This window comes from Cucurbita pepo, chromosome LG11 (genome assembly GCF_002806865.2).
Source record: "Cucurbita pepo subsp. pepo cultivar mu-cu-16 chromosome LG11, ASM280686v2, whole genome shotgun sequence".
Taxonomy (NCBI): domain Eukaryota; kingdom Viridiplantae; phylum Streptophyta; class Magnoliopsida; order Cucurbitales; family Cucurbitaceae; genus Cucurbita; species Cucurbita pepo.
In genome coordinates, this window is record NC_036648.1 from 8,209,240 (window position 1) to 8,237,016 (window position 27,777).

The 27,777-nt window shown below is 36.2% G+C and overlaps 4 protein-coding genes across 4 annotated transcripts; 1 reads left to right on the plus strand and 3 right to left on the minus strand.

The window, feature by feature from the left end:
* Window positions 1-1,772: 1,772 nt before the first annotated feature.
* Window positions 1,773-7,050, minus strand: LOC111805915 (cysteine synthase). Its single transcript, XM_023691209.1, has 11 exons — window positions 6,968-7,050; window positions 5,659-5,720; window positions 5,434-5,543; window positions 4,327-4,384; window positions 3,883-4,146; window positions 3,668-3,805; window positions 3,526-3,577; window positions 3,168-3,247; window positions 2,441-2,500; window positions 2,227-2,307; window positions 1,773-2,117 (listed from the first exon to the last, which is right to left on the minus strand). The coding sequence occupies exons 2-11, from the start codon at window positions 5,698-5,700 to the stop codon at window positions 2,025-2,027; spliced, it is 978 nt and encodes a 325-aa protein (XP_023546977.1). The 5' UTR covers window positions 5,701-5,720; window positions 6,968-7,050; the 3' UTR covers window positions 1,773-2,024.
* A 3,594-nt stretch (window positions 7,051-10,644) lies between these two features.
* LOC111804820 (5'-3' exoribonuclease 4) lies at window positions 10,645-23,460 on the plus strand. The gene is made up of 20 exons (XM_023689617.1): window positions 10,645-10,966; window positions 11,581-11,683; window positions 11,763-11,839; window positions 11,926-12,117; window positions 12,297-12,416; window positions 12,530-12,592; window positions 12,692-12,835; window positions 12,926-13,090; window positions 13,255-13,332; window positions 14,046-14,132; window positions 15,916-15,996; window positions 18,166-18,275; window positions 18,939-19,150; window positions 19,232-19,265; window positions 20,484-20,589; window positions 21,215-21,366; window positions 21,459-21,563; window positions 21,662-21,737; window positions 21,968-22,050; window positions 22,277-23,460. Exons 1-20 carry the CDS (start codon window positions 10,760-10,762, stop codon window positions 22,962-22,964), a joined length of 2,883 nt encoding a protein of 960 aa, XP_023545385.1. The 5' UTR covers window positions 10,645-10,759; the 3' UTR covers window positions 22,965-23,460.
* A 397-nt stretch (window positions 23,461-23,857) lies between these two features.
* LOC111805157 (rubredoxin) lies at window positions 23,858-25,006 on the minus strand. Its single transcript, XM_023690076.1, has 2 exons — window positions 24,214-25,006; window positions 23,858-23,992 (listed from the first exon to the last, which is right to left on the minus strand). The coding sequence occupies exon 1, from the start codon at window positions 24,841-24,843 to the stop codon at window positions 24,244-24,246; it is 600 nt and encodes a 199-aa protein (XP_023545844.1). The 5' UTR covers window positions 24,844-25,006; the 3' UTR covers window positions 23,858-23,992; window positions 24,214-24,243.
* A 363-nt stretch (window positions 25,007-25,369) lies between these two features.
* Window positions 25,370-27,173, minus strand: LOC111805158 (40S ribosomal protein S24-1). Its single transcript, XM_023690077.1, has 5 exons — window positions 27,005-27,173; window positions 26,274-26,315; window positions 25,919-26,089; window positions 25,725-25,811; window positions 25,370-25,628 (listed from the first exon to the last, which is right to left on the minus strand). Exons 1-5 carry the CDS (start codon window positions 27,074-27,076, stop codon window positions 25,587-25,589), a joined length of 414 nt encoding a protein of 137 aa, XP_023545845.1. The 5' UTR covers window positions 27,077-27,173; the 3' UTR covers window positions 25,370-25,586.
* Between the last annotated feature and the right edge of the window lie 604 nt (window positions 27,174-27,777).

A 27,777-nucleotide genomic window follows, 5' to 3' on the forward strand; every position in this document is an offset into this window, starting at 1 on the left:
ACAAATAGACGGGCGTTATTCTTCCCGAACAACCTATGCACGTACATGCATGGTTCGAGAAGAATGATGCACGTTTGTCCATTGCACTAAGGGATGCAATGGAATAAATTGAAAAAGTGCCTTGTTTTTTTTAAATAGTTTCAATTCCACTCGTTTTACTGTAAGGGCGTTCAAAAAATATAATGATTCTAAGAATTCAATCAACCCAATTCAAATTTGGATTGGATTGTGTTCGATAAGTGAAAAGTTTACTTATTAGATTGGTTCGCGAGCTTACTTAAACTAAGTGGGGTTAAATTAAACTTTCCCGAATTTGTTGTTAGTATATATATTTGTTAGGAATCACGAATCTCCATAATGGTATATGATATTGTCCACTTTGAGCATAAGTGGGTGGGCTTTGTTTTGGGCTTCCCAAAATGCCTCGTACCAATTGAGGGAGTATTCTTTGATTATAAATCCATGATCATTCCCTAAATTAGTCGATATGAAACTGTATCCAACACCTACCTTCCCTTGAACAAAATATGTCTCACCTTTTGATTATGCCTTCGAGGCCGGAGGCTTGACTCTTTTTTATAACGACCCAGATCCACCACTAGCAGATATTGTCCTTCTACTCAGATCCATGTCTCACCTTTTGATTATGCCTTCGAGGCCGGAGGCTTGACTCTTTTTTATAACGACCCAGATCCACCACTAGCAGATATTGTCCTTCTACCCAGATCCACCACTAGCAGATATTGTCCTTCTTTGGGCTCTCCCTCAAGGTTTTAAAACGCATCTGCTAGGAGAAGTCAGATCCACCACTAGCAGATATTGTCCTTCTTTGGGCTCTCCCTCAAGGTTTTAAAACGCTAGGGGAAGCCAGATCCACCACTAGCAGATATTGTCCTTCTTTGGGCTCTCCCTCAAGGTTTTAAAAAGTCTGCTAGGGGAAGGTTTCCACATCCTTATAAATGGTGGTTTGTGTGTGTCCTTCTTTGGGCTCTCCCTCAAGGTTGGTGGTTTGTGTCCTTCTTTGGGCGTTTCCTGTCCTTCTTTGGGCTCTCCCTCAAGGTTGGTGGTTTGTGTCCTTCTTTGGGCTCTCCCTCAAGGTTGGTGGTTTGTGTCCTTCTTTGGGCTCTCCCTCAAGGTTGGTGGTTTGTGTCCTTCTTTGGGCGTTTTGTGTCCTTCTTTGGGCTCTCCCTCAAGGTTGGTGGTTTGTGTCCTTCTTTGGGCGTTTCCTGTCCTTCTTTGGGCTCTCCCTCAAGGTTGGTGGTTTGTGTCCTTCTTTGGGCTCTCCCTAAAGGTTTTAAAACGCGTCTGCTAGGGGAAGGTTTCCACATCCTTATAAATGGTGGTTTGTTCTCCTCCCCGACAAATGTGTTCTCCTCCCCAACCAATGTGGACCCGACAAATGTGTTCTCCTCCCCAACCAATGTGGACATCACATGATGTGACTAAGTTTAGGGCATGGCTCTAATACCATTTAGATGAACACAACTCTCTAAAATAGTATGATATTGTTCACTTTGAGTATAAAGTCTCGTGGTTTTCCCCCAAAAGGCCTCGTCTCAATGGAAAGAGCATTTCTTGATTATAAACTCATGATCATTCCCTAAATTAACCGATGTGGGACTTTCATCCAACAATACTTACGACTATTTTTTTATTTAATTTCATAATAATTTTTTACGTACATTTATTCTCGAGCAACACTTAAAAATAATTTTTTTAACTATTTCAAATATAATTTTTCAAAATAGAAATCAAGTAACATTTCTACCCAATTATTCATAAACAAATTACTCATTCAAAGCATTATTCAACGGTCCTTATTCTCAGTTGCATCTGTGTTCTTACACTAAAACTGAGCAAACCATACAGAAAGAAGTCAATCAGAAAACAAGTTCTCAAATTAAAGCATCCAAAGCTAAACATAGCAGTCTGAACTTCACTTTTTTGGCCTTGCTAATGGGATATCTGCAGGGAATGTCAACTGGCTCGCTCCATTTGAAGTCGAGAAATATTATCGAAACCTCTCATGGCTCGAAAACCATATTCTCGGTCTCTCGTTTCACAGACTCGAACAGCACGGTCGAGAGGTATCGTTCTCCGAAGCTCGGGAACACCACCTGTTTCAGATTTGCAATGGTAAAGAGAAGTGGAGGAATCCATTCAAGCTATGAAATATCAGTACAATGTCAAACGAAGAACTACGTGAGAATGAAAAGGAGCACTTACAACAATAAGCTTTCCAGCATTTTCTGGTCTCTTTGCAACCTTAATTGCTGCAGCGGCAGCGGCACCAGATGATATACCAACCTGCATGTAAACATTGTTGTCATAGCATAGAGAAAGACCAGAAGAAAGCTTTGAAAATCAGATCTCAAGCCTGATTGGTTCAAGAGATTGTGATGAACATAGAATAAAATATCTCCATTATGTTGCAACCTACCAGAAGACCTTCTTTCAATGCAAGCAGCTTTGCAGTTTCAATAGCTTCTTCACTTGATACCTACAAATATATTCTAGCATTAAACTCAGTGATGCATGAGAGGTGATTAAAGGTCTGACTACTCGTTGAACATCTAAGGACAGAAAATTCTGAGAAATTATTGTCCATTTATAAAATGAATGAACTGTCGATAGATAGGGAACCCTCGTTTTTGAGTCTTTGATTTTATAATAAGCTAAAGGGGCCGGGGGAATCGCAAGAATTGAGAAGTCCTCCATTGAATGGGGTGGGAACCCTTATTTCAGCGCTAACGCGTCAAGCGACCTTTCGCTCCCGGTGCTCACCTTTTTTGTTTGGGTGGAGGCGGCGGGGCTCGCTTAATCGGATACAAGGAATTGGGATCTCTCTCGCATGCAAATATTTCGATCGGGAGAGAAAAAGATGAATATAGAGAGAGGTTACTGTAACAGCCTAAGCCTACCACTAGCAGATATTGTCCTCTTTGGGCTTTCCCTCAAAGTTTTTAAAACGTGTCTGCTAGGGAGAGGATTCCAAACCCTTATAAAGAATGCTTCGTTCCCTTCTCCAACCGATGTGGGATCTCACAGTTACTCTCACTCATCGTATAAAAATTAGAGAAATATGTGCCAGTAAGTTAAACCATTTGAGGCATTGTCACGCACTACCAATGTCTATTGAAAGAATCTATTAAACGTTTGATGCTTACTTGAACAACTTCATCGATCAAATTGACATCCAAAACTCCAGGGATGAAGCCAGCTCCTATTCCTTGGATTTTATGTGGCCCTGTAAAGTTCACATATAGAATACACACTCCTTAAAGGTATACACACATATAACATAAAGACCGATTTTCTTTTTTTAGTGTGACAAGTGGGGCATGTGATTTGAATCTCCGACCTCAAGGAAGGAGTACATATCAATTACCATTGACTTATGCTCATTGTGGAAATAAAATGACCAGTTTATGTACCGGAACGTGACATACATGACAAGGAAGCAACCGCAGAGATTATAGTAAAACATTGTAGGAAACATGGCCAACGTGATAATGAATGACTCACCAGGCTTTCCTCCGGATAGAATTGCACTTTCAACAGGTTCTACACCATATAACTGAAGCATAGAAGGGGAGAGAACACATCAAAAGGCGGCTTGTCTCAGATAACAGCAATGCAAGAGTTCTGACGATGAGGAATAACAAACCTTAATGTCGGGATTTTGTTCTTTGAGGTACTTCCCTGTACCTGTCATGGTACCTCCAGTCCCTATACCAGAGACAAATGCGTCAACCTTCCCACCTGAGCCACTCCAGATCTCCGGACCGGTGGTCTCATAGTGGATCTGAAAAAACGTGAAGAGATAACATAAATCTCTCAAACAGAAAATGATGTCCCACATTGAATTAACTCGGAGGATACCTTCGGGTTAGCAGGGTTTTCAAATTGCTGAAGGATGTAAGAATTAGGTGTTTTGTCTCTTATCTCTTCGGCCTTCTGAACTGCTCCTTTCATCCCTCGAGCTGGATCTGTGAGAACCAGTTCAGCACCAAAAGCTCGAAGAATGGTTCTTCTTTCAAGACTCATTGATGCAGGCATGGTTATTATAAGCCTGTAACCCTTGGCAGCAGCAATGAAGGCTAAGCCTATACCAGTATTACCACTGGTAGGTTCGATCAAGACACTCTATAGAAGGGGGGAAAGGTGAATCAGCCACCCCCCAAAAAATGAACAGACAAATGTATAATGCCAATAGTCCTATGCGTAATCAAAGTAAGAGCTGTAACAATGTCTCGAAAATGCCATGCAGTGTGCATATCAGACACAGTTACAATCAGATATTAAAGACCATTTGGAATTGCTAACCTCCCCCGGAGTGATAAGACCATTTTTCTCTGCATCTGAAATCATGCTATATCCAATCCTGAAAGGAAAGAAAATTTTTCCTTATCACAATTATTGCAGAAAATTCTAGATTCTAATAGAAGTGTAACCGGAAGGAAACTGGACAGGGAAAATGTAACAGCCCAAGCCCACCGCTAGTAGATATTGTCCTCTTTGGGCTTTCCCTCTCGGGCTTCTCCTCAAGGTTTCTAAAATGCGTCTGCTAGAAAGAAGTTTCCACACCCTTGTAAAGAATGTTTCGTTCTTCTCTCCAGCCGATGTGGGATCTCACAATACAATCCAACCCAACGTCCTCGCTAGCACTCGTTCCCTTCTCTAGTCGATGTGGGACCCCCCAATCCACCCCCTTCGGGGGCCAGTGTTCTAGCTGGCACACCGCCTCGTGTCTACCCCTTTAAAGCTCAGCTTCCTTGCTAGCACACCGCCGGTGTTTGGCTATGATACATTTGTAACAGCTCAAGCCNCCAATCCACCCCCTTCGGGGGCCAGTGTTCTAGCTGGCACACTGCCTCGTGTCTACCCCTTTGAAGCTCAGCTTCCTCGCTGGCACACCACCCGGTGTTTGGCTATGATACCATTTGTAACAGCTCAAGTCCACCGCCAACAGATATTGTCCTCTTTGGGCTTTCTCTTTCGAGCTTCCCCCAAGGTTTTTAAAACACATGTTCTAGGGAGAGGTTTCTACACCCTTATAAAGAATGCTTTGTTCTCCTCCCCAACCGATGTGAGATCTCACAGAAAAGCAACGGGAAATAGCATTCAGCATGAATATAAAAGACCCATCTGTTTTTTAACTTAAACTAACACGATTTATCAGAGTTACAACCTAACGGTATAATAAAATTGCACAGAAACAGCGAGAAATAAATAAATAGACATGTTCTTTCATCTTCTTAATGAAATATGGTTTCCCCCAAAAGTATTAAAGATGGCGCTTCTATGTTCAGCTGTGGCAAGAAAATGCAGCATCAATATCGTTACATAAATTATAAGGCCAGTTCTTGGGTTACTATAATTATAAAAGAAAAAAAAAACATAAACTAATATAAAAAAAAAAAAAAAGAGTACCTATCTTTGACACTGGAGCAAGGCTCCATCCCCTCCAACTTGGCAGCAACCCGGGCCACACACCCATCGACAACACGGTTGAGATATACAAGTGGTGTTTTACCAATTAGCTGAAAATATTAAGATATGAAATAGGTATGGAATGAGTTGAAGTTCTTGGTAATAATCTAAACCAATCCATCGATCCACAGGAGAAAGAAGAGGGAAAGGGAGGCAGTTTCTCACTTCAGTAACATCTTTAGCTATTGTACACTTTGCATCAACCATTTTGAGCAACAACTATGCAGCTGGAAAAAAAAACAATTAGAAATCAGAAAATCAAAGCAAATACACTTCAAACAACATGTTTATGCATCCTGTACAGTTATTGGCATAAAATTTGAAGAAATGAACTTCCCGCTGTTCTAAACTGTTCAATAACTGAGAATCAGAGAATAGACCATGAACACGATTGGAATCCTTTCATGCAATTTGATCATCATATAGTGAAGCATGTTGGATGTGGGACGCCTCGGCTAATTTAGGGAATGATCATGGGTTTATAATCAAAGAATACTCTCTCCATTGGTCTGAGGCCTTTTGGGGAAGCCCAAAGCAAAGCCATAAGAGTTATGGGTTTATAATCAAATAATACTCTCTCCATTGGTCGGAGGCCTTTTGGGGAAGCCCAAAGCAAAACCATGAGAGTTTATGCTCAAAGTGGACAATATCATACCATTGTGGAGAGTCGTGTTCATCTAACATGGTATCAAAGTCATGCCCTAAACTTAGTCATGTCAATAGAATCCTCAAATGTCGAACAAAGGACTCCAAAAGAAAAAGGAGTCGAGCCTCGATTAAGGGGAGACGTACTTTGTTTGAGAGGAGGTGCTGGATATTGGATGAAAGTCCCACATCGGCTAATTTAGGGAATGATCATGGGTTTATAATCAAATAATACTCTCTCCATTGGTCAGAGACCTTTTGGGGAAGCCCAAAGAAAAGCCATGAGAGCTTATGCTCAAAGTGGACAATATCATACCATTGTGGAGAGTCGTGTTCATCTAACAAAGCACATAAACCAAAATACTTGATTCCAAGTAAAAAAGTAACCCAAATTCTACTCCAATACGTTTAATTAAAGAAACTTGTCTTAAGACCTCAAAATGAACAAAAAGATAACCCAATTACCAAAACAAACATAGATTATATCAACCAGCCAATCAGTTCATTCCCAAGTTCATATGAGATATCAGTTTGAGGAAAAGACAAAGCTGCAAAACGAGGTAACCCAAGATAACCATACAAATTCTACACACACACACACACACACACACAAAAGTAAATAATAAAACCAGAAAACTAAGAAACTCATTAGAAATAAAACCAACACACAAACAATTTCACAAGAAACAGTCAAAATGTTGAAGAATTTCACGGCCAACTGATACCCAAATTCCCAGAACTTGCTCAAAACCACAATATGTCTGAAAAAAGGAAGAAGCTAATAAAAAAGATGATGAAAATGACAAGCAAACAAGATCGAAACTCTCACCAGAAAAAGCTTATCTGAGAATCCAAGAGCAGGGCAGAAGTAATGGACTTTGATTTTCCTACTTTTATACACGAATGAGTGTAAAGAAAGACGTCCGGCTTTAAGACTCTTTTACCTTTTCGAGATTTCCGTCCTTCCGCGGCTATTGCCGTTAAAAGTAGTGGACCCGGTCCGGTTCGATTTATTTTCTATCACACCTAATAATTAAAATATTTATTAAATTATTAAAAATAATTCAAAGTTCTATTTTATTGTTTTAGAATAATAATATTAATCAAACCTCCGACAATTTATATATATTTTAAGATAAAGTATAAAAATTAGGAATATTTTTATTAATTTAGACCAAAAAAAATTAATATTGCTTTTTTATTATTTCATTTTTAAAAATGCCACATCATCCACCTAAAAACATGAACCAAGCCAATAAAATAAACCGACTTAAAATCGGTTTAATCCAAAAAAAAAAAAAACCGGATTCTTGTGTTGTTATTTTCTTAAAATTAAAAAAAAAAAACAAAAAAAAAACAGAGTTGCTTCTCAATATGGAAAATGAAAACTAAAAGCCAAAAAAAAGTCGTTTTATTTCTTTTTCCACGTCATTTATGTAATTATCCATAATATAATTGAATTTTTTTTTATTTCATATTTTAATTTGGCTTCTGAATTTTTTTTTAATTAAACCTTTTTAATTAAATTCCAAATTTAAACATATAGTAAAAAATTATAATAAAGTTTTTATTATTTTTTTATTTTTTGAAAAAATGCAATTAACTCTGAGTTTTTTTTTTTAAGTAATTAAATTAAAAAAAAACACTTGAATTATGTATGAAGGTACTTGCTATCCACATGTTTTATTTAATATTTCCATTAAATATTAAATATTTAATAAATTTTTTATTGGTGCAATTTTAAGATAAGGTACATGGAAGCTTGACTTTTGAATGGGCGTGGTGAAATGTCAAATGTGCCCTTCAATTAGTCGATTATATGAATTTTAAATATTATATATATAATTATTGATCGATATAAAATTTAAATTCAAAATATCATAATTAATAAATTTTATTATAATTGTGAATACAATGATATATACTAAGTAATATTAAGTGTATATTGTTGAATAATAAATATTCAATAATGCTGGTGTTACATTTAATTATTCAGATAATGATTGTATTAAACTATGTTACATGTTATAATTTTATAAATTATTTAATAAATTGTATTTTAAAATACATTTATAGAAATAGCGTGCCAGGTTCTAAGGTTGAAAAATGCAACATTTGGCAATTAAAGCAACAATCAAAATGGGATCCTAACTTTGCTAGGCTGTCTTATTTGTTGACTATGTCGTTCGTAATTATTATTATTATTATTATTTTTCGTCTTTATGGGGGCTAATATATGAGAGTGTCTGCGGGTTGGATTGGATAGGTTCAATTATTTCTTTTGACTCGATCGTTCGCGAGTTGGATTGAATAGGTTGAGATTTTTTTTTTTACTCGTGTAGATTGTAATTTTTTTTTTGTCAAAGTTGAGATAATTTTTGTTTACTCGATTTGACATTTTTTTCCGCTTTTATAATGAAATCAATAAAAAAAAATTGGGTTCGAGTTATTTGTATAACCACCTAAACCCACTACTAATAGATATTGTCTATTTTGACCCGTTACGTATGTCGTCATACTCACAGTTCTAAAACGTGTTAGTATAAGAGGTTTTTCACACCTTTATAATTAACGTTTCATTCCCTTTTGTCGAGGCAGTCATTTATTCATTTTTTTTTTTAAACACTAAAATATTAGTGTCTATTTATTTATTTTTCAAAGTTAAGATTTTAATTATTGAAAAAATACATTTTACATTTTAAATATTTCAAATTTTAACTTTCAATAAATAATTATGATATATATATATATATATATATATATAAAAATAACTATAACTAAGCAAATAAATTATATTTTAAATTAACAGTCATCGATTTGATTTAATCAAAAAAATCTATGAACAAACAAAAATCATAAGAGTTTTATTTATTTGAATCAAACCTTACGGATTAGATTGAATGGATCAAATTCTTCGACTTACTGAACACGATAGACCAACAAACTACCCATAGATTTATAATTTGGAATTGGGACTAACAAATTCAAGTTAAGCTCATCGTGATAATATACTTTAATGGAAAATTCTCTGTGTCAGGTAATAATTAAGGTTCTATTTTATTATAATATTATAATTAATATTCTATTTTATAATTCTACTCGCGTCTATCAGATTTAAAGCTAGTGTCAATTTCATCACTAAAATTTTAAATGAGTTATTTTAGTCCATGAAGAGTGTCAAATAGTTTTTTTTTATTGTCTTTGACAATTTGTTGACTAACGAAGATACGACGCGATAGGTTAACTTTGTTGAGTTATGCTTGTTCTTTGTGTTGCATGCCCTCGTTTCTCGATAGTTTTCCTGTTGATGATGATGTTTACCATTCAACCCTCTTGACTGTACTATCGTATGCCACATGTCGCTCCATCTGCTTTGTTGTCATATGGTGTTGATTGGGCGCCACAATTTACCACTCCCTTATGCTCCTTGCACCGTCATGCACTTTTGTTGTTCGATAATTGCTATCGTCTGTCATACGCTATCTCCCGCTTATAACACGTATATGAAGTACTTAGATACGAAACTAAAACTCAATTTTTTCAATAACTACGAGCTGAAGCTTTGCTCCCCTTTATCTCTGACACCTACACCTGTTCTAGGCATGAAACCGAGACTCATCTATGTCTCAACATACTAAGAAGATGAAATAGTATTGACTAAATTATATAAAAAAAAATATATCTTCAAACTTCCAAAAGTTTCATTAATAACTCTTTTCTATTTTTTTTTACGATAAATTTTTATTTGGTCCGTGACAATTGAAAAAGTTAAAAACGAAAACAGAAATTTACCGTAACGACAAAATTAAACGTTTAGCTTCCATTGAACAATTTTTTTAAAATATTTAGTTAAAGGGGTGACTTCAAACCTTTGACCTAACTACGAAATTGTTGAATTATAGTGTGAGACCTCACATCGGTTGAAAAGGAGAATGAAACATTCTTATAAGAGTATGAAATCATTATCCCATTAGACACGTTTTAGAACTGTTAGACTAATGACGAAATGTAACGAGCCAAAGCGGACAATATCTGCTAGCGTTAGGCTTGTACGGTTACAAATGATATCAGAGCCAGACACTGAGCGGTGTGTCAACGAGGACACTTGACTTCCAAGGAGGTGGATTGTGAGATCATACATCGGTTGGAGAGGGAAACGAAACATTCTTTATAAGGGTGTAGAAACCTCTTCCTATTAAACACGTTTTAAAATTGTGATGCTGACGACGATAACGAGCAAAAACAGACAATATCTGCTAGATTATTTTTTTTAAGAAGATCTAATTAAGAATTTAATACGTTGCAAATATATTCATTTTTACGATAAACTCTAAATTTATTGTAATTTTTTTATTTCATATTCACTAAAAGTAAAATAAAATAATCTTAAAATCATTTGGTAAAAAAGGTTAGGTAAAAATTGCAAACAAATGAAAAATGGTGAAAGGAAATAGTTATCAACGATAAGGACACACAATCTTCGTTTCCAAACACGTTCCAATTTCCCCATCGTCTCTTTGTTTGCGGAAGCATCCGTACCTTAACTTGTCTGCAATAGAAGCTTTTTACAGATCTTGAAATTCCCTCTTCTCTGAACTGACTCGCCGGAGCTCCAGCGCCCATGGGTGTCCCTGCCTTCTACCGGTGGCTTGCCGACCGGTACCCCCGGTCGATCGCCGATGTGGTCGAGGAAGAGCCAGTTGATGGCCCCAACGGGGTCGTCTTGCCGATCGACGTCTCCAAGCGTAACCCTAATGGAATGGAGTTTGACAACTTGTATTTGGATATGAATGGCATAATTCATCCGTGCTTTCATCCTGAAGGCAAGGTATTCAGTTCTTGACCTCCTTTACATTGGCTTCAGTTTTGAGATTGTAATGGGATTGGTTTGCGAGGGGAAATGAGCATTATAGTTGCGTTATGTGGCCAAGCTTGAGTTTCTTTCATGTATATGTGTTTGGATGTCTCGTAGAGTAGCGCAGTGTTGGCAGAATATCAGAGTGTTTGGAGGGTTTTGCGAAATTTAGATGTTGAAAAGGATAATTCTCTGTCTTAAATTCTAGCTTGTGGTCTCTGGCGTGGGAATTTGTCTAATGCGGAGTCTGGATATCAGATATCGTCGTTTTTTTTTCCCACAAAGCGAAGTAAATTTGATTTAGAAATGAAAAGTTACCAGTGTCGATCAAAATGCTGCTTAAACTATACTCTGATGGTTTTTGAGGCATGAGAACGACGCATGGTTTTTTTTTCTCGAAATGAAAATTTACTTTCCGAATTCAAAAATTGTAAGGCATAAAGAATTGTGAATAGACGTGGTTTTGATTTGGACTATTAGGAATGCTGACGAGTGACGCTACTGAATCGGCCTCCATCTTAGATTTATTTTCTGTAAGAATTGTTGAAATTTGTTGCTGATGATTTGTGTTTGATTTACATGTTCAGCCTCCACCAGCTACATACGACGATGTATTTAAATCCATTTTCGATTACATTGACCATCTCTTCTCATTGGTTCGGCCAAGAAAGGTTCTTTACATGGCAATTGGTATGAACTATTTTAGGTTCTTGGAGCATTTCTGTTCTCTATATGCAAGGTCTATTTTAATAATCTTAGAATTTGGCAGATGGTGTTGCACCTAGAGCTAAAATGAATCAGCAACGTTCTCGGCGTTTCAGAGCTGCAAAAGATGCTGCCGAGGCCGTGAGACTGCTTATATGCCATCTATCATCATGTATGTTTATGATCACTGAAGGAATCTTAATTACTTTTTGCTCTGCACGTGTTAGGAAGCTGAAGAAGAAAGATTAAGAAAAGCGTTTGAAGCTGATGGGCAAAGCTTATTACCTAAGGAGAAGCCCGAAACATGTGACTCTAATGTCATCACTCCCGGAACTCAATTTATGGCAGTGCTCTCCGTAGCACTTCAGTATTACGCGCATTCAAGATTAAATCACAACCCAGGGTGGAGGTTTACGAAGGTATGATTGGAACATTTTTGTTCTTCTCATTCTTTCATCTTCAATTGGCTTAAAGATTGGATAATTCCTTATTGGTGGAGTAATCCTTTCTGTATCTTCCACCTTTTATACCTCTGGCTTTCAGGATACTTTCTCTCTCTATGTTTATTTATGGGGATGCATTCGATGATTATTTGAAGGTTATTCTATCTGATTCAAATGTTCCTGGCGAGGGAGAGCACAAAATTATGTCATACATTCGGCTACAACGCAATTTGCCTGGTTTTGATCCAAACACTCGACATTGTCTGTACGGTCTGGTGAGTGACTTCTATCTTAGCTTTTCATATTTTCCTTTTCTTTAATGCTTCTTGGCTGTGTGCGCAGAAAGAGTTATTACATTATAATTCCTGTTTTTGTGTATTAATTTCAGGATGCAGATCTGATTATGCTTAGTCTAGCAACACACGAGATTCACTTTTCAATTTTAAGAGAGGTCAGTTGACTGTCTTATGAGTGGTTATGTATTTCTAACTTCTAGCTGATCTCCTGCTTCAAATTGATCGATTACTGAATACACACATTAGTCGTGCAGGTAATAATGCTACCAGGGCAACAGGAAAAATGTTTCAATTGTGGCAAAGTTGGTCATTTTGCAGCTGAGTGTCGTGGAAAGTCTGATGGTCCAGAAGATTGGAATGCAGCCGATGAAACTCCAATTCATAAAAAGAAATATCAGGTTGGAGAATATGTTATCTTTATTTCAAAGGTTCAATGTATCTTATTTAGTATGTCTTGCTGTATCTGACATGATGTACTCCCTGTGCAGTTTCTCAACATTTGGGTTTTACGAGAATACTTGCAGTATGAATTGGACATTCCCAATCCACCTTTTGAGGTTGATTTTGAGCGAATAGTGGATGATTTTGTGTTTTTGTGTTTCTTTGTTGGCAACGATTTTCTTCCACATATGCCAACCTTGGAGATAAGAGAGGTAAGGGGATCTAGCTGTTTACAAGGAGCATACTGTTATTTCTTTGTTTCCTAAATGGCTAAATACCCAAGTTCAGTGCTTTGAGGGCTGTAAAGTCATATACTGCCTCTTTTCCATAATTTTTATCTTTAACAATCGTATCATGACTTAATTTTCTGGTTCAGGGTGCTATTAATTTGCTGATGCACATATATAGAAAGGAGTTTCCTGCTATGGGTGGTTATCTTACTGACGCGGGTGAGGTAATGGTCTATTCTTATTTCTTGCAAACTTGATCACCGTTGCTGACATATTTTTCCTTTGGAAGTAGGATTTCATCTGAACTTATTGCTCGTTTCTAACGTATGTCTACCATTTTTTCTACTTCTTAATAACCTTTTCTCTTGCTTTAATGTGTCAACCTTGTGTATTTTCAGAGCTAAAGTTCAAATCTTATATGCTGCTCATTGGAATTGAAAAGTAGCTATTTTTTTCTTTCTCAATTAGTTAATTCTGTAAAGTGCCATTGTGCTGGGTTGAAATAATCTACCATCTCCTCATCATATTGTTTATATAATGATCAATAAGAGTGTTGTTCTGTAACACTCCTACATTCTTTTACATGTATAGAGTCCCCTTTTTGAGGCTTTGGGATTTGATTCCTATCTCCTTGTCAAATCTGTGTATTTCTCCTTTTTTTGGATTTATGGTATGCTATATATCTATTGTTAAAAAGAAAATAATCTTAGGTATTGGAGAATTTCATTTTGCTTGCTCTTTATTCTTTGAAGTGGGGCAGCTAGGATATCCATGCATCATGGAATTCTTTCAATTGGTTGTTAAGGGTTATGCATCGTGGAGCTCTTTCCTGTTACTTTCTCACTTTTCTTCTCTCTTGTGAAATATTTTGTGTGCGTGTGTGTATAATAATCAAGCTCTATTCTGAACAGTCTTTTTTTTCCTGTGAACTTATTAGGTTATGTTAGATAAAGTGGAGCATTTTATCCAAGCTGTATCTGTACACGAAGAACAAATCTTTCAAAAAAGAGCCCGAATTCAGCAGGTCTTGTGCTATCTCTTGTTCTGCCTGTTATCGTTCAGAGCATTTTGAATCTTATCTACTATTTGTTTTGCGTAGTTTAGTTAGTGCTCAGTTCCGACGCATCCTTGACCTATCCCGATGAAGACTGAAACCTATAAAATATGTAGTAAACAATAAGTTTGTTTCCTTTAAATTTGTTGTTCAATAATATGAAAACTAAAAAATGTGACACTCGAATAAAGGAGGGGTACATGAATGAACGGAGGCTACATCAAAATGAGGGATAGGATAACTTAGCTAAGAAAGGCTTAAAATAATTGCAAACCACTACCTATTACCAACAAGGCGTACTTTTCTTTTCGATGGCTCAATCATAAGAACTCCATGGTTAAACATGTTTTACTTGGAGCAATTCTGTGTTGGGTGACCTTCTAGAATTTTTTTTGGGATGCATGTGAGTGATGACAAAGCATGCTGGAAGGACTTGTATTGGTTTGTGAGGATAGTCTTCATTCTTAAGAAGCGAGGAGTAGGTAATGTGGCCATGTCGCAGGGTTGCAAAGGAATGCCGGGGCCATTAGGTGCCAAAATCCGGATTCCGAATCCCGGGCATGGGTCGCTACAGAAAATCTAGTAAACATTAAGTTCGTTTCCTTTAAACTTGTGGCTCAATAATTTGCATGATGCCTGCTTATATTTATAGTTATAATGTCTTCTCAAGTTTTCCATCAAACATTGAGCACTTCTGGATCGAGTGGTCTGGAGGTAGAGATCTGTTGGAGTTTGGAAGGAGGGCAGTAGAAATTTTAAAGGGAAACATGACAATAATAGAGTCTACCTTATGGAATACGTATGGAACAAAATTTCATTTGGTCATTGAAAATTTGAGAGGAAGATACAAAAAGGATGGAGATAAGAAACATATATATTAGCCTAACGTGACTTACAAAGTCACCCCTTGGTTTACTAACTGCACAGCCATCTGTTTTATGATGCATTTGTTTTGATGCTAATATCTTGTACTTGGATGACCTTTTTGATTACCTCACACTTGATTCTTTGAAGTTAGTATCGTTTGAATTCAATAGATTGTCCTCCTAGGTTCTTTCAAAGATTCTCATATCCCTCAGAAGGCATACCTTAAGGACATGAACATGTTTTGCTAGGTTCTAGTAGCTTTAAAGAAAACCTATACTATTTCTCGAGGTTTTACAAGATTTCTTATGCCTAAATAATTTTATTATTTAGTAAAAGACTCTCTTGAAGTATAAAGATTATAATTAATTAAATTATTTGTGATTAGTAAAAAAACTTGAATAGGCAATAATGCATTTGAATTTGTTGCTAATAGCAGAGACTCATTTGAATCTTGTTACACTTTCGGTTGAATGTATTTGGATTCTTCTCTTTGGGCTTTCAATAGTAAAGAATTTTGTTGCTACCTTTTCTTCTTCTTCATCACCATCATTTATTTTTTCTACTTGAAGAACACTTTTGTAATCAACCGGACCAGCATCCTTATGTTTATTAAACTTGCCCGCCAATGCAAATACAGATGAGATCTTAGGTGTGCATTTCATTAGCTTCAAATAAAAAAGATTATTGTTTTTGAAAAATCTTACATTGCATCTTTTGTATCCTTTTGAAGATTTGTATCTTAAGATATTATTGCCACGTCTTTATCTACCACGTGTGTATATCTTTCCATACTCTAATCTTTAGTCTCTAGCTATTTATATCTTTCACAATCAATATATTGGTATCCATGGATGAAAAGTATCTGATACAATATGCTGATCAGCAGGCACAAGAGAATAATGAAGAAATGAGAGGTAGAGCTAGAAGAGAGAATGGTCCTGCGCCCCCAGTTCCAACAATTGACAAGGTCTTAGTTAGCACGTTTATTTCTTAATGGTTTTGTATGTTTATATACTTGTTCATTTTTTAATGGTTTAATTGTTATATGATTATTACTAGCCTGTTAGTCTTGATTGAAGTCCTTGAGTTTACAATTATTTGATGCAAGATATCTGGCCAATATATGTCCTTATTCCTCTCTGGATATTACTTCTTGCCTCATGTTCACACTTGAAATAAGATTTTGCCTATAATTTGTGCATGTGTTTTTAGTAAGAGGTGGCAGGCAGGAAAGGGGTTGTTCTTTTGGTCTGAATGTTATTTGTATTGTGTATGCCTATTGTCTATATAATTTTTCTTTTCAAAATTTTGAATGTATTTTGCATTGGCAGCAAATTTGTGATAATAATATTATTACTTTTATTCCATAATGTGATTACTAATTTATTAGCATTTAAAGATTTTTTTTTTTTTATAAGAGACAATTTCATTGATGTTTGAAATTTATAAAAGGGTTGTATGATCCATGATGCTTATCAAAGTCTTTTTTCTTANCCCCCCCCCAAAAAAAAAAAAAAAAAAAAGAATGGCTGACAAAGTGCCTTCTAGTTACAATTTTTTTAAAAAAATTTAAAATTTCTTTTCCTTTCATTTTTTTGACAAGTAATATTAACTTTTCATTGAAAATTTTGATAAGTTACATTGGTCAACTTAGGAAAAAATAGAGACCCACAAAGTTGCAAGCTAAAATAGAGGCAACCTTGAAACTACAAGATGTGGCTCTTTTCCTGATAAAAGCATGAAAATATAGCCCTTCAAGATTAAAGAAGTACAATCTTACAACAAATAAAAAAGCTTTCAAATTAGAGTTAATCCCAGTGATAGAATTAATTCAAAAAAGTTTTGGTAGAACACCAAGAAGGTGCATGAACTTTGATCATCTCAAAGCTTTCATCCCAAGGAGCACATAGTTGTCAAAGATCCTTTTATTCTTTCAACCCAAATTCCAGAGATGGAATTTTTACGAAGGTTGACTGAAATGAATTTTGATCTCCTTCTGAAACCATACCTGCAAAGAAGAGAAAATATGTTATCCTTAGCCTTCAGATTATTAATCCACGAGCTACCGAAGATTACAACAATTCCTCCAAGTGTGCTCTCTGTATGAACAATGGGAAAAAAGAAAAAAACATGACGAAGCATTTAGACATAAACCCAATTTAGGGAATTAAAACTTCTTAATTGTCCTTGGACCCTCAATTGTAAAACTTGAAGATTCTTTTTAATTGATGAGAAATAATGTTTTACCCCCTAAACTGAAACTAATTTAAGTCTTACCATTTTTTTAATGAGAAAATGAGCCCTTTTGCCTTCACATTAGTAATTGAAGTCTTACCATTAGCTATTATACAATGAGCTCTGGAATCGTTTGCCTTAACATTTAGGCTGGTCTCTTATGGGGTGCAAGTGCAACTGCCTCACTTCTTCCTTCTTGGCTCCACCCATACTCTTATGCATATTAGTTTTTCATTCCCACCGTGATTTTATTGAAGACTTGGTGTAAGAATCTTTCATAGATGGATGGACACGTGGTAGGAATAATCCAACTTTATAAAACATGAGTAGGATTGGCTGGTAGGAAAATTCACTGGGATAACAGGTACCAGGGATCTATTTGGTCCCACTTACGCATTATGTCTATGTTATCGTAAAAGAACTAATGTGTAAATTGTTTATAAGATGTAAGCTATGTTTTTTACTGGAGTATTTTGAGAAATTTTATTTTTACAAGCCAAGTGATAGATAAGTTTTTCTTATCATTAAATCCAGAAAGAAGTTGGTCCAGAATTTGGATGAAGCTAGCATAGGCTTCATCAGTTTAGAACAAGCAGAGCACAGTAAAATCTAGGAAGAGTATGCTTTGCTTCTTCTTAATTATTGGTTTTAGTTGCCTAGATGTATAAAATATTACAGAGTAGTCATATCAATTGGATAGGAATTCTGTGCGTTTGTGTGTACGCATGAGGCATTTTTATGGTCCCATGAATTGAAAGGATCAACAAATTCCTCCTTTTTAGATTTTTTTTGAATTGGAAGGCTTATATGTAATCTCATGGTGATGGGATGTTTGAAATGCATATGTTTTGATAGACGTCTAAATATGGTCTTGCATTCTTTTCCATTTCCTTTTTTCCAGATCAAGTTAGGGGAGCCTGGATACAAGGAGAGGTATTATGCTGAGAAGTTCAATGCTAACTCAGAAAACATTGCTGAAATAAAACAAGATGTGGTAAGTCCATTCCTTGTGCTTGCTTCATTAATATAATAATAATAATAAATAATACTAATTATTATTATTATTATTTGTCTATTTACTGGAGGATGTAATTCTTAGTGGGTCTTGTCCTCTCCAAAATTTATACTCCAAACATCTTTGAATTCTTGCTATTCCCCTTCCTATTTAGTGCAGGGAAAGAATATTATTTAGTCTCCAACCATACATCCTCCCAGAATCGTAAGGTTAAACCATGGTTTACCTACCACTAAACCTGAAGACTCCTGAATAATGTTTAATATGTAGTTTAGCGCTAGCCTTTGATTTATTTTTCCAGCACTGTACCGTCGATAAGTTTATCCCAAGTGTTGTACATTAGTGGTGAAAGCTTTTAGATTCAACCAAGGTCCAAAAGGTGACGGGCTTGAACCTTTTTGGATTCCTTACGTGGAATATTTGAGATATTTCTAATTTTGGTAGCTTAATAGATTGAGAGCTAGCTTTTAATCCATCAACAATAGGCAAATATTATTTAAATTGGATGCAGATTTTTTTTTTAATATTATCAAATAGCACTAATAATNTTTTTTTTTTTTTTTTTTTTTTTCCTGTTGGCGCTAATCAAGAAATGAGTCAGCAGAATACCTTCCTCTTTGAGTAGACTTATTTATTGGAAGCCAAAAACCAAGCTAAAGGCAGACTGATCCTTATATGATTTTGTCTCAAAAGATTCTCTATTTTCTTTTCAGCATATACTCTTATATTGTCTTGTTTAGCTTATCAACCGTCTTCATTTTTATGCATCATGCGTATTGCTTATATGTATACAGTTCAACCGCTCTTCCTGAGAAATACAGAAACTTGATGACCGATCATTCATCGCCAATCCTTGAATTTTACCCTTCAGGTAATCACTTAATCACTATTTGTTTTGATTTTTTTGTAATTTTTCCTCTTTCCTCAAATGGCGTTTGTTTTTTGTGAATAGATTTTGAGATTGACATGAATGGAAAGCNGTCTATGTTATCGTAAAAGAACTAATGTGTAAATTGTTTATAAGATGTAAGCTATGTTTTTTACTGGAGTATTTTGAGAAATTTTATTTTTACAAGCCAAGTGATAGATAAGTTTTTCTTATCATTAAATCCAGAAAGAAGTTGGTCCAGAATTTGGATGAAGCTAGCATAGGCTTCATCAGTTTAGAACAAGCAGAGCACAGTAAAATCTAGGAAGAGTATGCTTTGCTTCTTCTTAATTATTGGTTTTAGTTGCCTAGATGTATAAAATATTACAGAGTAGTCATATCAATTGGATAGGAATTCTGTGCGTTTGTGTGTACGCATGAGGCATTTTTATGGTCCCATGAATTGAAAGGATCAACAAATTCCTCCTTTTTAGATTTTTTTTGAATTGGAAGGCTTATATGTAATCTCATGGTGATGGGATGTTTGAAATGCATATGTTTTGATAGACGTCTAAATATGGTCTTGCATTCTTTTCCATTTCCTTTTTTCCAGATCAAGTTAGGGGAGCCTGGATACAAGGAGAGGTATTATGCTGAGAAGTTCAATGCTAACTCAGAAAACATTGCTGAAATAAAACAAGATGTGGTAAGTCCATTCCTTGTGCTTGCTTCATTAATATAATAATAATAATAAATAATACTAATTATTATTATTATTATTTGTCTATTTACTGGAGGATGTAATTCTTAGTGGGTCTTGTCCTCTCCAAAATTTATACTCCAAACATCTTTGAATTCTTGCTATTCCCCTTCCTATTTAGTGCAGGGAAAGAATATTATTTAGTCTCCAACCATACATCCTCCCAGAATCGTAAGGTTAAACCATGGTTTACCTACCACTAAACCTGAAGACTCCTGAATAATGTTTAATATGTAGTTTAGCGCTAGCCTTTGATTTATTTTTCCAGCACTGTACCGTCGATAAGTTTATCCCAAGTGTTGTACATTAGTGGTGAAAGCTTTTAGATTCAACCAAGGTCCAAAAGGTGACGGGCTTGAACCTTTTTGGATTCCTTACGTGGAATATTTGAGATATTTCTAATTTTGGTAGCTTAATAGATTGAGAGCTAGCTTTTAATCCATCAACAATAGGCAAATATTATTTAAATTGGATGCAGATTTTTTTTTTAATATTANTTATTTATTTATTAATTAAAATATTGGGAAGTGCTATTTGTTCAAGAATCTCTTTCGATATTTGTTCAACTGATGAAAGCCATTGGATCTTTTTCCCTTGTGAAATTCAGGGTGTTGCCAAATTGCCTTTCATTGACGAGAGAAAGTTGCTTGCTCAAACTAGGAGACTTGAAAGCTCTTTAACGGTATTAAAGAGAAATTTATATACATTTAGTCTTCCAATTATTAAAACTAAATTTGGTTGATAGACCTTCCCAGATAATTTTTGCTTTTAGTACTGGACACTTGGTCAATTTTGCTATGGTGAAATTCTTATTGAGCTCCTTAGTGGAATTAACCATTTTTACAGTGCTGAGCTATCATGCGACAGTTATATATTCTTAAGCCTTTTTATTTCCACCACCTTTGTGTATCCATCGAGGGAAAATTTTGATGGATAGAATTTTCCATTCAGATTGCTCAGTGGTGGGTTTGTAATAGAGATGACAGGCCTTTATGGAGGAGGTGCTTCTAAATCCTCTTTTTAGTAGGCAAAGTTTTGCAGTAAACTAGTTTCTTTGTTATTTTGTGGAACATTTGGATTGAGAGAAAAAATTGATTTTTTAGATGGATCGAGAGATTTGGTGGGGATGTTTGAAAGGTGATTAAGATTAACGCTTCCTTGTGGGTGTCGGACACTATGCCTTGTATATATTTCATCTAGAAAGCACAATTTAAAAAAAAAAAAAATCTGCCACTGGTTTTCAATATATTTCTTCTGGTTTCTTTTTCAATGCCGAGATTAGTGATCTGCAAATTTGGTGCATATAGGATGAAGAGAAGAATCGGAATAGTGTGATGCTTGATTTGCTTTATACGCATTGTGCCCATCCACTGTCTGCACAGGTTTTCTCTTATTACCAAGTTGCTAGTCAACTACCTCCACGTGAAAGAACTTGTTGGGTGATTGACACGAATGCCAGGTAGGTTTAGTTTCATCATATATTCAATCAACTTCCTGATAATTTGTCCCTGTATGTGCTGGTTTGATCCCTTTGTTGCGTACATTTTACAGTGGTGGGATGAATGGATACCTCTGGTTGTGTGAGAGAAATGTATTCCGTAATGTTTTTCCATCACCAATCAGTAGTTTGCCAGATATCCAGCATAATCAAGTCCTGTAAGTCTTTCTTTCATTTGGTAACCTGAGACACACACAGGCCTCTCTCTCTCTCTCTCTCTCTCTCTCGTTCACTCACACATTTTATTTAACTGTAGGAATGTAACCTATCTTAATCCTCAGAAGCATGAACATGTCCCTAGACCTCCAAAGGGTGTAATCATTCCCAAAAAGGTGCGTCTGATATGAGTCCTAACGCCTCATTGAATTTCCTTTCAGTAATAACGTCTCTGAAATAAATGTGACAAATATAAAGTAATTCATGTATGCACTGTCATTGTGTGAGGAATTTTTTTATTAGCCTATTTCTAGTTTTAGGATGCCACGTTGTGATTCCCTTGCCACTATATTAGCTTAAGGTATTTAAAATTTGCCCATTGCTTGATGCTTTGTTGTATTTGCAGGTTCTAAGTTCCTTGGATATCAAACCTTTCCCTACCTTATGGCATGAAGACAATAATTCCCGGCGCTATCATGGCAGAGAACGGTTAGTGTACTTAAATTTGCCTCATCTTTACTGTATAAAGACAAATCAAAATTTAAAGTTCTTAACAGACTTTGAAGAATCCACCTGGAATAGTTTTCAAGCTTGTTGTCACAATTATATGTAGTTTTAATTAGGATAGAATTTTGGCATGCTAGAGCCTTTTCTATGAACATCTCAACTTCTGGGAAGATTAGTTCTATCTTTTCATAATGCACCTGTTTTTCAGGCCTCAAGTACCTAGAGCTATTGCTGGCCCTCTTTTGGGAGAAGCAGCTCATCGTCTTGTGAAAAACACTCTTAATATCAAACCTAATGGTGGCTCGTCATCGGGATTATTTGATCAACCCTATTCTCGCAATTTCCCGGGACAGCCTATATTCTCTCGGCCGCGACAAGTTGGATCTTCAGGTTTTGAAACGGGGTATGGTGAAGATCCAAATTATTCCTACGGGCACTATAATAACTACCAGGGTGCATCAGGTAGGCCAAGATATCCCAACTCTTCAAATGGTATGCCAGGTGACAACAGGCAAATTTCCCGTGGAAATGATAGAGTACAGCATCAGGAGCGATACAACAATGTGAGGACTGGTATGTCTGCTTTGACAATTGAAGAGAGCATGAGGAATCGATCTCTCGACATGTTAACTCCTGGTCTTTCTCCCGTCATGATGCCAAAGATGCTGAACGTCGGAAACTCGGCAAACCAACAGAATTTTGCCCAGGCTACTGACGCTCTTCCTTCACCACCACACAAATGGATCAATAGAGCGCCAACGCCAACTGCAAATATAATGTATGCAAGACAACAAGAAAGTTTTACAGGAGGAGCCAACGAGAAGCAAGCGAAACAAATGTATCTAGCAAAGACTCCATCATTCCAGAGTGGGTCAGGATCTGGAAGCAGGCAGTAATCCTTGTTTGTTCGGTTCGTCTTGGCTGCTGTTTAAGTTGCCCCAAATACGAAAGACATTTGCAGTATTCCTCAACCTTTACCTAACATGGATTTGGGTGAGTCACACCCTAACAGATGCTTCGGGGCAAGTCATGCGAGCTGATCATTCATCTGGTGGAATCACTTCTTGCATTCTCATCGTGACGTTTATTTAGCGACTGGGGACGACATATAAAGATGGAACTATTTGCATGCAAGGACAGATTCAAATCAAACAAATCGGTAAGAGATCATTTAGTGAATTTTGTGCATATTGTACCAATGAATCATCATCCCATTACTGTTGTTGTGTATCTACAAGGTTTACCTCTAGAAATACCCCACCTTACTTTGGGGTTTTAAAGAGGAATTGTAGAGTAGACATGTTGATTATATAGGATATATCAGAACACACAGGATATGAGTAGTTAATAGGTTATCTTTGTACCTTCTCGAAATGGTTGGTTTCGTTCGATTCTCGTTTTATATATTGATCATATTTTATTTTGGTGCTTATCAAAGCAGTCGTATATATCGAGTTTGTTATATGTTCCTCTTAGATGCTTCTCCATGCACGTTTTTCCCCCCAAATTACCCAACTTCTCGTTTAACACTCCTTGGCACAACCTCTTTTAGATTGAACTTAGCAGGAACATGGATTCGGTTGGATCACATGCTATCAGCCGAGAAGTTCTTGACGATAAAATGTTGCAGGTTGGCAGTTCGTGTACAAAATTGAGATATTATTCACAAGTTGGTTTAAATTGGAAGAATTGAGAAAAAAAAAAAAATCTTTAGGAAAGAAACCAAAATAGGCTAATGGTGTAAATCATGCAAGAATAAGCAAAAAAAATTAGCTGACAAGATAGAAAATGGCTTCAATTCGTGATGATTTCTAAAAAATTTAGATGAAGAACTAAAGAGCGAACTTTACATATAATTCAACAGTATGATTTGTTTTTATTGTCAAAAAAATACACAATCTCCTTTACAATTTACTCAATGCACCTGAAATTCCACAAATTTGTGCATTAGAATTACATTTAAGTACATAATATATAAGATGGAATTATATATTAAATTTAGAGTTATTTAATATATGGTTTAATTAATTAATTAATTAATCAGTTCAAATAAAAATAAATAAATAAGTATTAATAATAATAATAATAATAATAATAATAATAATATATAGTTATTAATAAAAAAAGAAAAACAGAAATTGTTACCTGTTGATTGATGATCCATGAAGAAGCATATCATTGCAAGAAATAGCCAGAGAGGAACAAAGCAAAGAAGAAGAACAAGGTTCCATAGATGAGCACTGCCTTCTGACCTGAAGTCAGAGTGTTCCCTCCAAGTCCGTACTGCTGATTCTGAGCAAACCCCGCTATCTCCACACTCTTACTCTCGAAGAAGCTCTTCGCCGCCCCACACGTCGGGCACCGCCAGTCCTCCGGCAGCTGCTCGAACGGCAGCCCCGGCGCTATCGGATACGTCGGATCCCCAACCGCCTCGTCGAACTTATGCCCACACGACCTGCACTCATATATCCCCGTGTTCAGCACTGCAAATTTCTCCTCCATCCGCCGCCTGTCCAACTTCTCCTCCGCCGCCTCCGCCGCCTCTTCCCCAACTACCGCCGCCAAATCCGGGTCTTCCGAAGTGGGTTTGTCTTCTTTGGAGACGTCGATGGAGTTGAGGGTGAAAATGGGGATGGGTCTCGCCGCCGCCGATCTCTGCAACGGCGGAAAGGCAACGAGGGGGGGTTTGAAATTGAATCTGGGACTGGGAACGGAGGGTTGAGAGAGATGGAAGGAGAGAGTGGGTCTTGCAGAGGCATAAGCAGCAGCAGCCATGGATGGCGATGGAGATTTGAAATTGAAATCTGAGATGGGTTTTGTTTGTTTGTTTGGTGTGATAAGGGGAATTCAAAGGGAGGAGGAAGAATCAGAAGGATCCATGGAGGAGAAGCAGGAGCAGAAGGATAAGGTGTGGTGGGGAAGCACGAAGGAGACCGAGAGATGCGAATCTCCTCCATTGGGCTTTTACTTTCACCCATTTCCGTCAAAATAGCCCATTGGGCTTTACTTTGACCCGTCTCCTTCATAAGAGCCCATTGGGCTTTACTTTGATCGATCACATTGAAGAGCCCATTGGGCTTTACTTCGGCCCAACAACCCCGAATCATAATTGTTTGAACTCATTCGTAGTAAATAAAAATTTTGTTTGTACCATTATTTTTTTTGTTCAAAATATAATTTAATACTTCTCGCCCATCGAACCTAAATGGTTAAACTAAATAACAAACATGAGTTAAGCTTGCTTAAGCTCATAATCTTTTTTTCTGGAAGATCTAAGAACAACAATTGAATGTAGAAAAACTGATAAAAACTTGGAACACAAGGAAATGTATATTTCCTGTAACGTCAAAAATTTTGTCCTCTGCAAAGAACCAAGTTTTCATATCACTAGTAATCAACAACCAAAAATACTGATTAACATAATTTGATCTAGGAGTCAAAAGGAAACTATTAAAAAGAGATCACGATGATTCTGCAGATAATCCTTGGTGATGGGTACAAAATCCCAGCAATCAATCTCATTTTTTCTTTCCTGCCTTGGCAGCATCTGAAGCCTTGGTCTGTGAAGAGACATGAATGATAGGGTTAGGGGTAATGTTTAACATGAAGGTCAAGCTATCATTTCAAGATCATTATCAACTAGCCATATAACTTACCTTCTTGACTCCGCGGATTTTCTTTGCCCTGTTCTTCCTTTCCTTCATTTGCTTTCTTGATTTTTCTACCTTGGTGTCGAGTCCATTCTGACAGAACAAGGAAAAGTCCAGCTTGAGTAATGTCATTAAGTGAGGAAAACAAAACTTCAGAGCATTATAATTGAAATTGTGCTTGAAATGCGACTGTAAATTACCCTGATTAGCCTGTATTTTGGCTCGTACTTCTTTGCATTTTCAACTGAATCATAGATTAAACCGAACCCAGTGGATTTACCACCACCAAAGTGAGTTCTGAACTTGAAAACAAAGATAGAATTTGGGTCTTTCACATCATAGATTCTGGCCAATTTCTCCTTCAGTTCAGCCTTGAGATCAAATAATAGAAACATAGACACTATGAGCACCATAAAAAAAAAAAATTAAAAAAAACGCTTGGATTCATGTGGTTTCCATTCGGATTGAGTGATATATCTTGAAGGCATTTAAAAAGAGTGCATAACATAAATAACAGAGAAGAAAAAACAACAAATGAACTGAAAAAGGGACTACCTTTGAGACATTGGGTCTGCCTGGGTGAAGAACATCAATGACCTGCATTAACCAGAAAACAGAAAAGTTAAAAACGACTTCAAAACGTTTTCCATTCGTATCNCTGCCTGGGTGAAGAACATCAATTACCTGCATTAACCAGAAAACAGAAAAGTTAAAAACGACTTCAAAACGTCTTCCATTCGTATCAAGATCAGAAAATTATATAGTTAAAAAACAAAAAGAAGTCACCGAGCTATCCAGATACATAATCAGCAACCCTAAATCAATTTTTCAAGGTAGTTAGAGAAGTAACACTAAAAACTCTAAACTCAAGATCATAGAGAAATCAAAAACTTCAGACTTCTTAAAGACATTGGGTTTTAGACTAAACAAAACAGTTTCATCNAATCAATTTTTCAAGGTAGTTAGAGAAGTAACACTAAAAACTAAACTCAAGATCATAAAGAAATCAAAAACTTCAGACTTCTTAAAGACATTGGGGTTTTAAACTAAACAAAACATTTTCAGCGTCAAACAGATGCAACTCAACGATCTAGAATCCACAAACAAACAAAGTCCAAGCTAAAACCTCAAAAGGATATAGAAACGTTAAATCGTACAGTTCCAAGTAAAGTTCAGCAGAAAAGAATCAAACGCCGAAGCATCAATCCGAAACAAATCCAATCAGAAATCGAAAACGAAATGAATGCTAAAAGCAAAAACGGCCGAGTAGGATCCGAAAAACTCACGAATTGCTTCCTGGATAGGAGCCTGTTGGTCATGAACTTCCTGGTCCGGATGGTGACTGCCTTGTCCGCCATGGCTGGAGGTGCTCCGAAGAGGATGAAAAGCTCAAAGAAGGCGAAGGGGCAGAGGAACGGCTGCTCTGATTACCTGATTTGCGATTTTGAAGAAGAAGGCTGCAAAACCCTAGCTGGTAAATAAAGTCATTGGAGGGCTAGGGTTTTGGGCTTTCTGCGTTATTGGGCCTTTATTGTTTTATTTGGGACTAAAGGCTATTTGGGCCTAATTTTGGGCTTCACGTAAATAAGAATTTTAATAGATTAAATTAATTCATAAAATCATAAATTTTTTAAAATATACATTTTCTCGTATATTTATTTTATTTTTACTCAATTTTATAATTACATTTTTTTATTATTTATTCTTCCAAACTATTTGGAAGGTGATTTTTTCCAAAAATATATATTGAAATTGAGTTTTGAATATTTGAAAATAATTAAATAAATATTTTACGAATTAACGTTTTACTTTTATCAAATATAAAATTTGAATAAATAATTCTACTCAATAAAAAAAAAAATTACTGCTTTTCGGAGCTGCTCCGAGCTCACACTATGGTGGAGGAGGTGCCATGAAGATCTAGGAGTGTGAGAAGTACGAGCTGAAAGGCTCCTATACTGTTTGGAGGGTAGGGGCATAGATCGAATCGCGAATATAATAATTTCTGGTTGACCATGTTCCCAGAAAAAAGATACTTTCGAGAAAGGACGAGCATGAC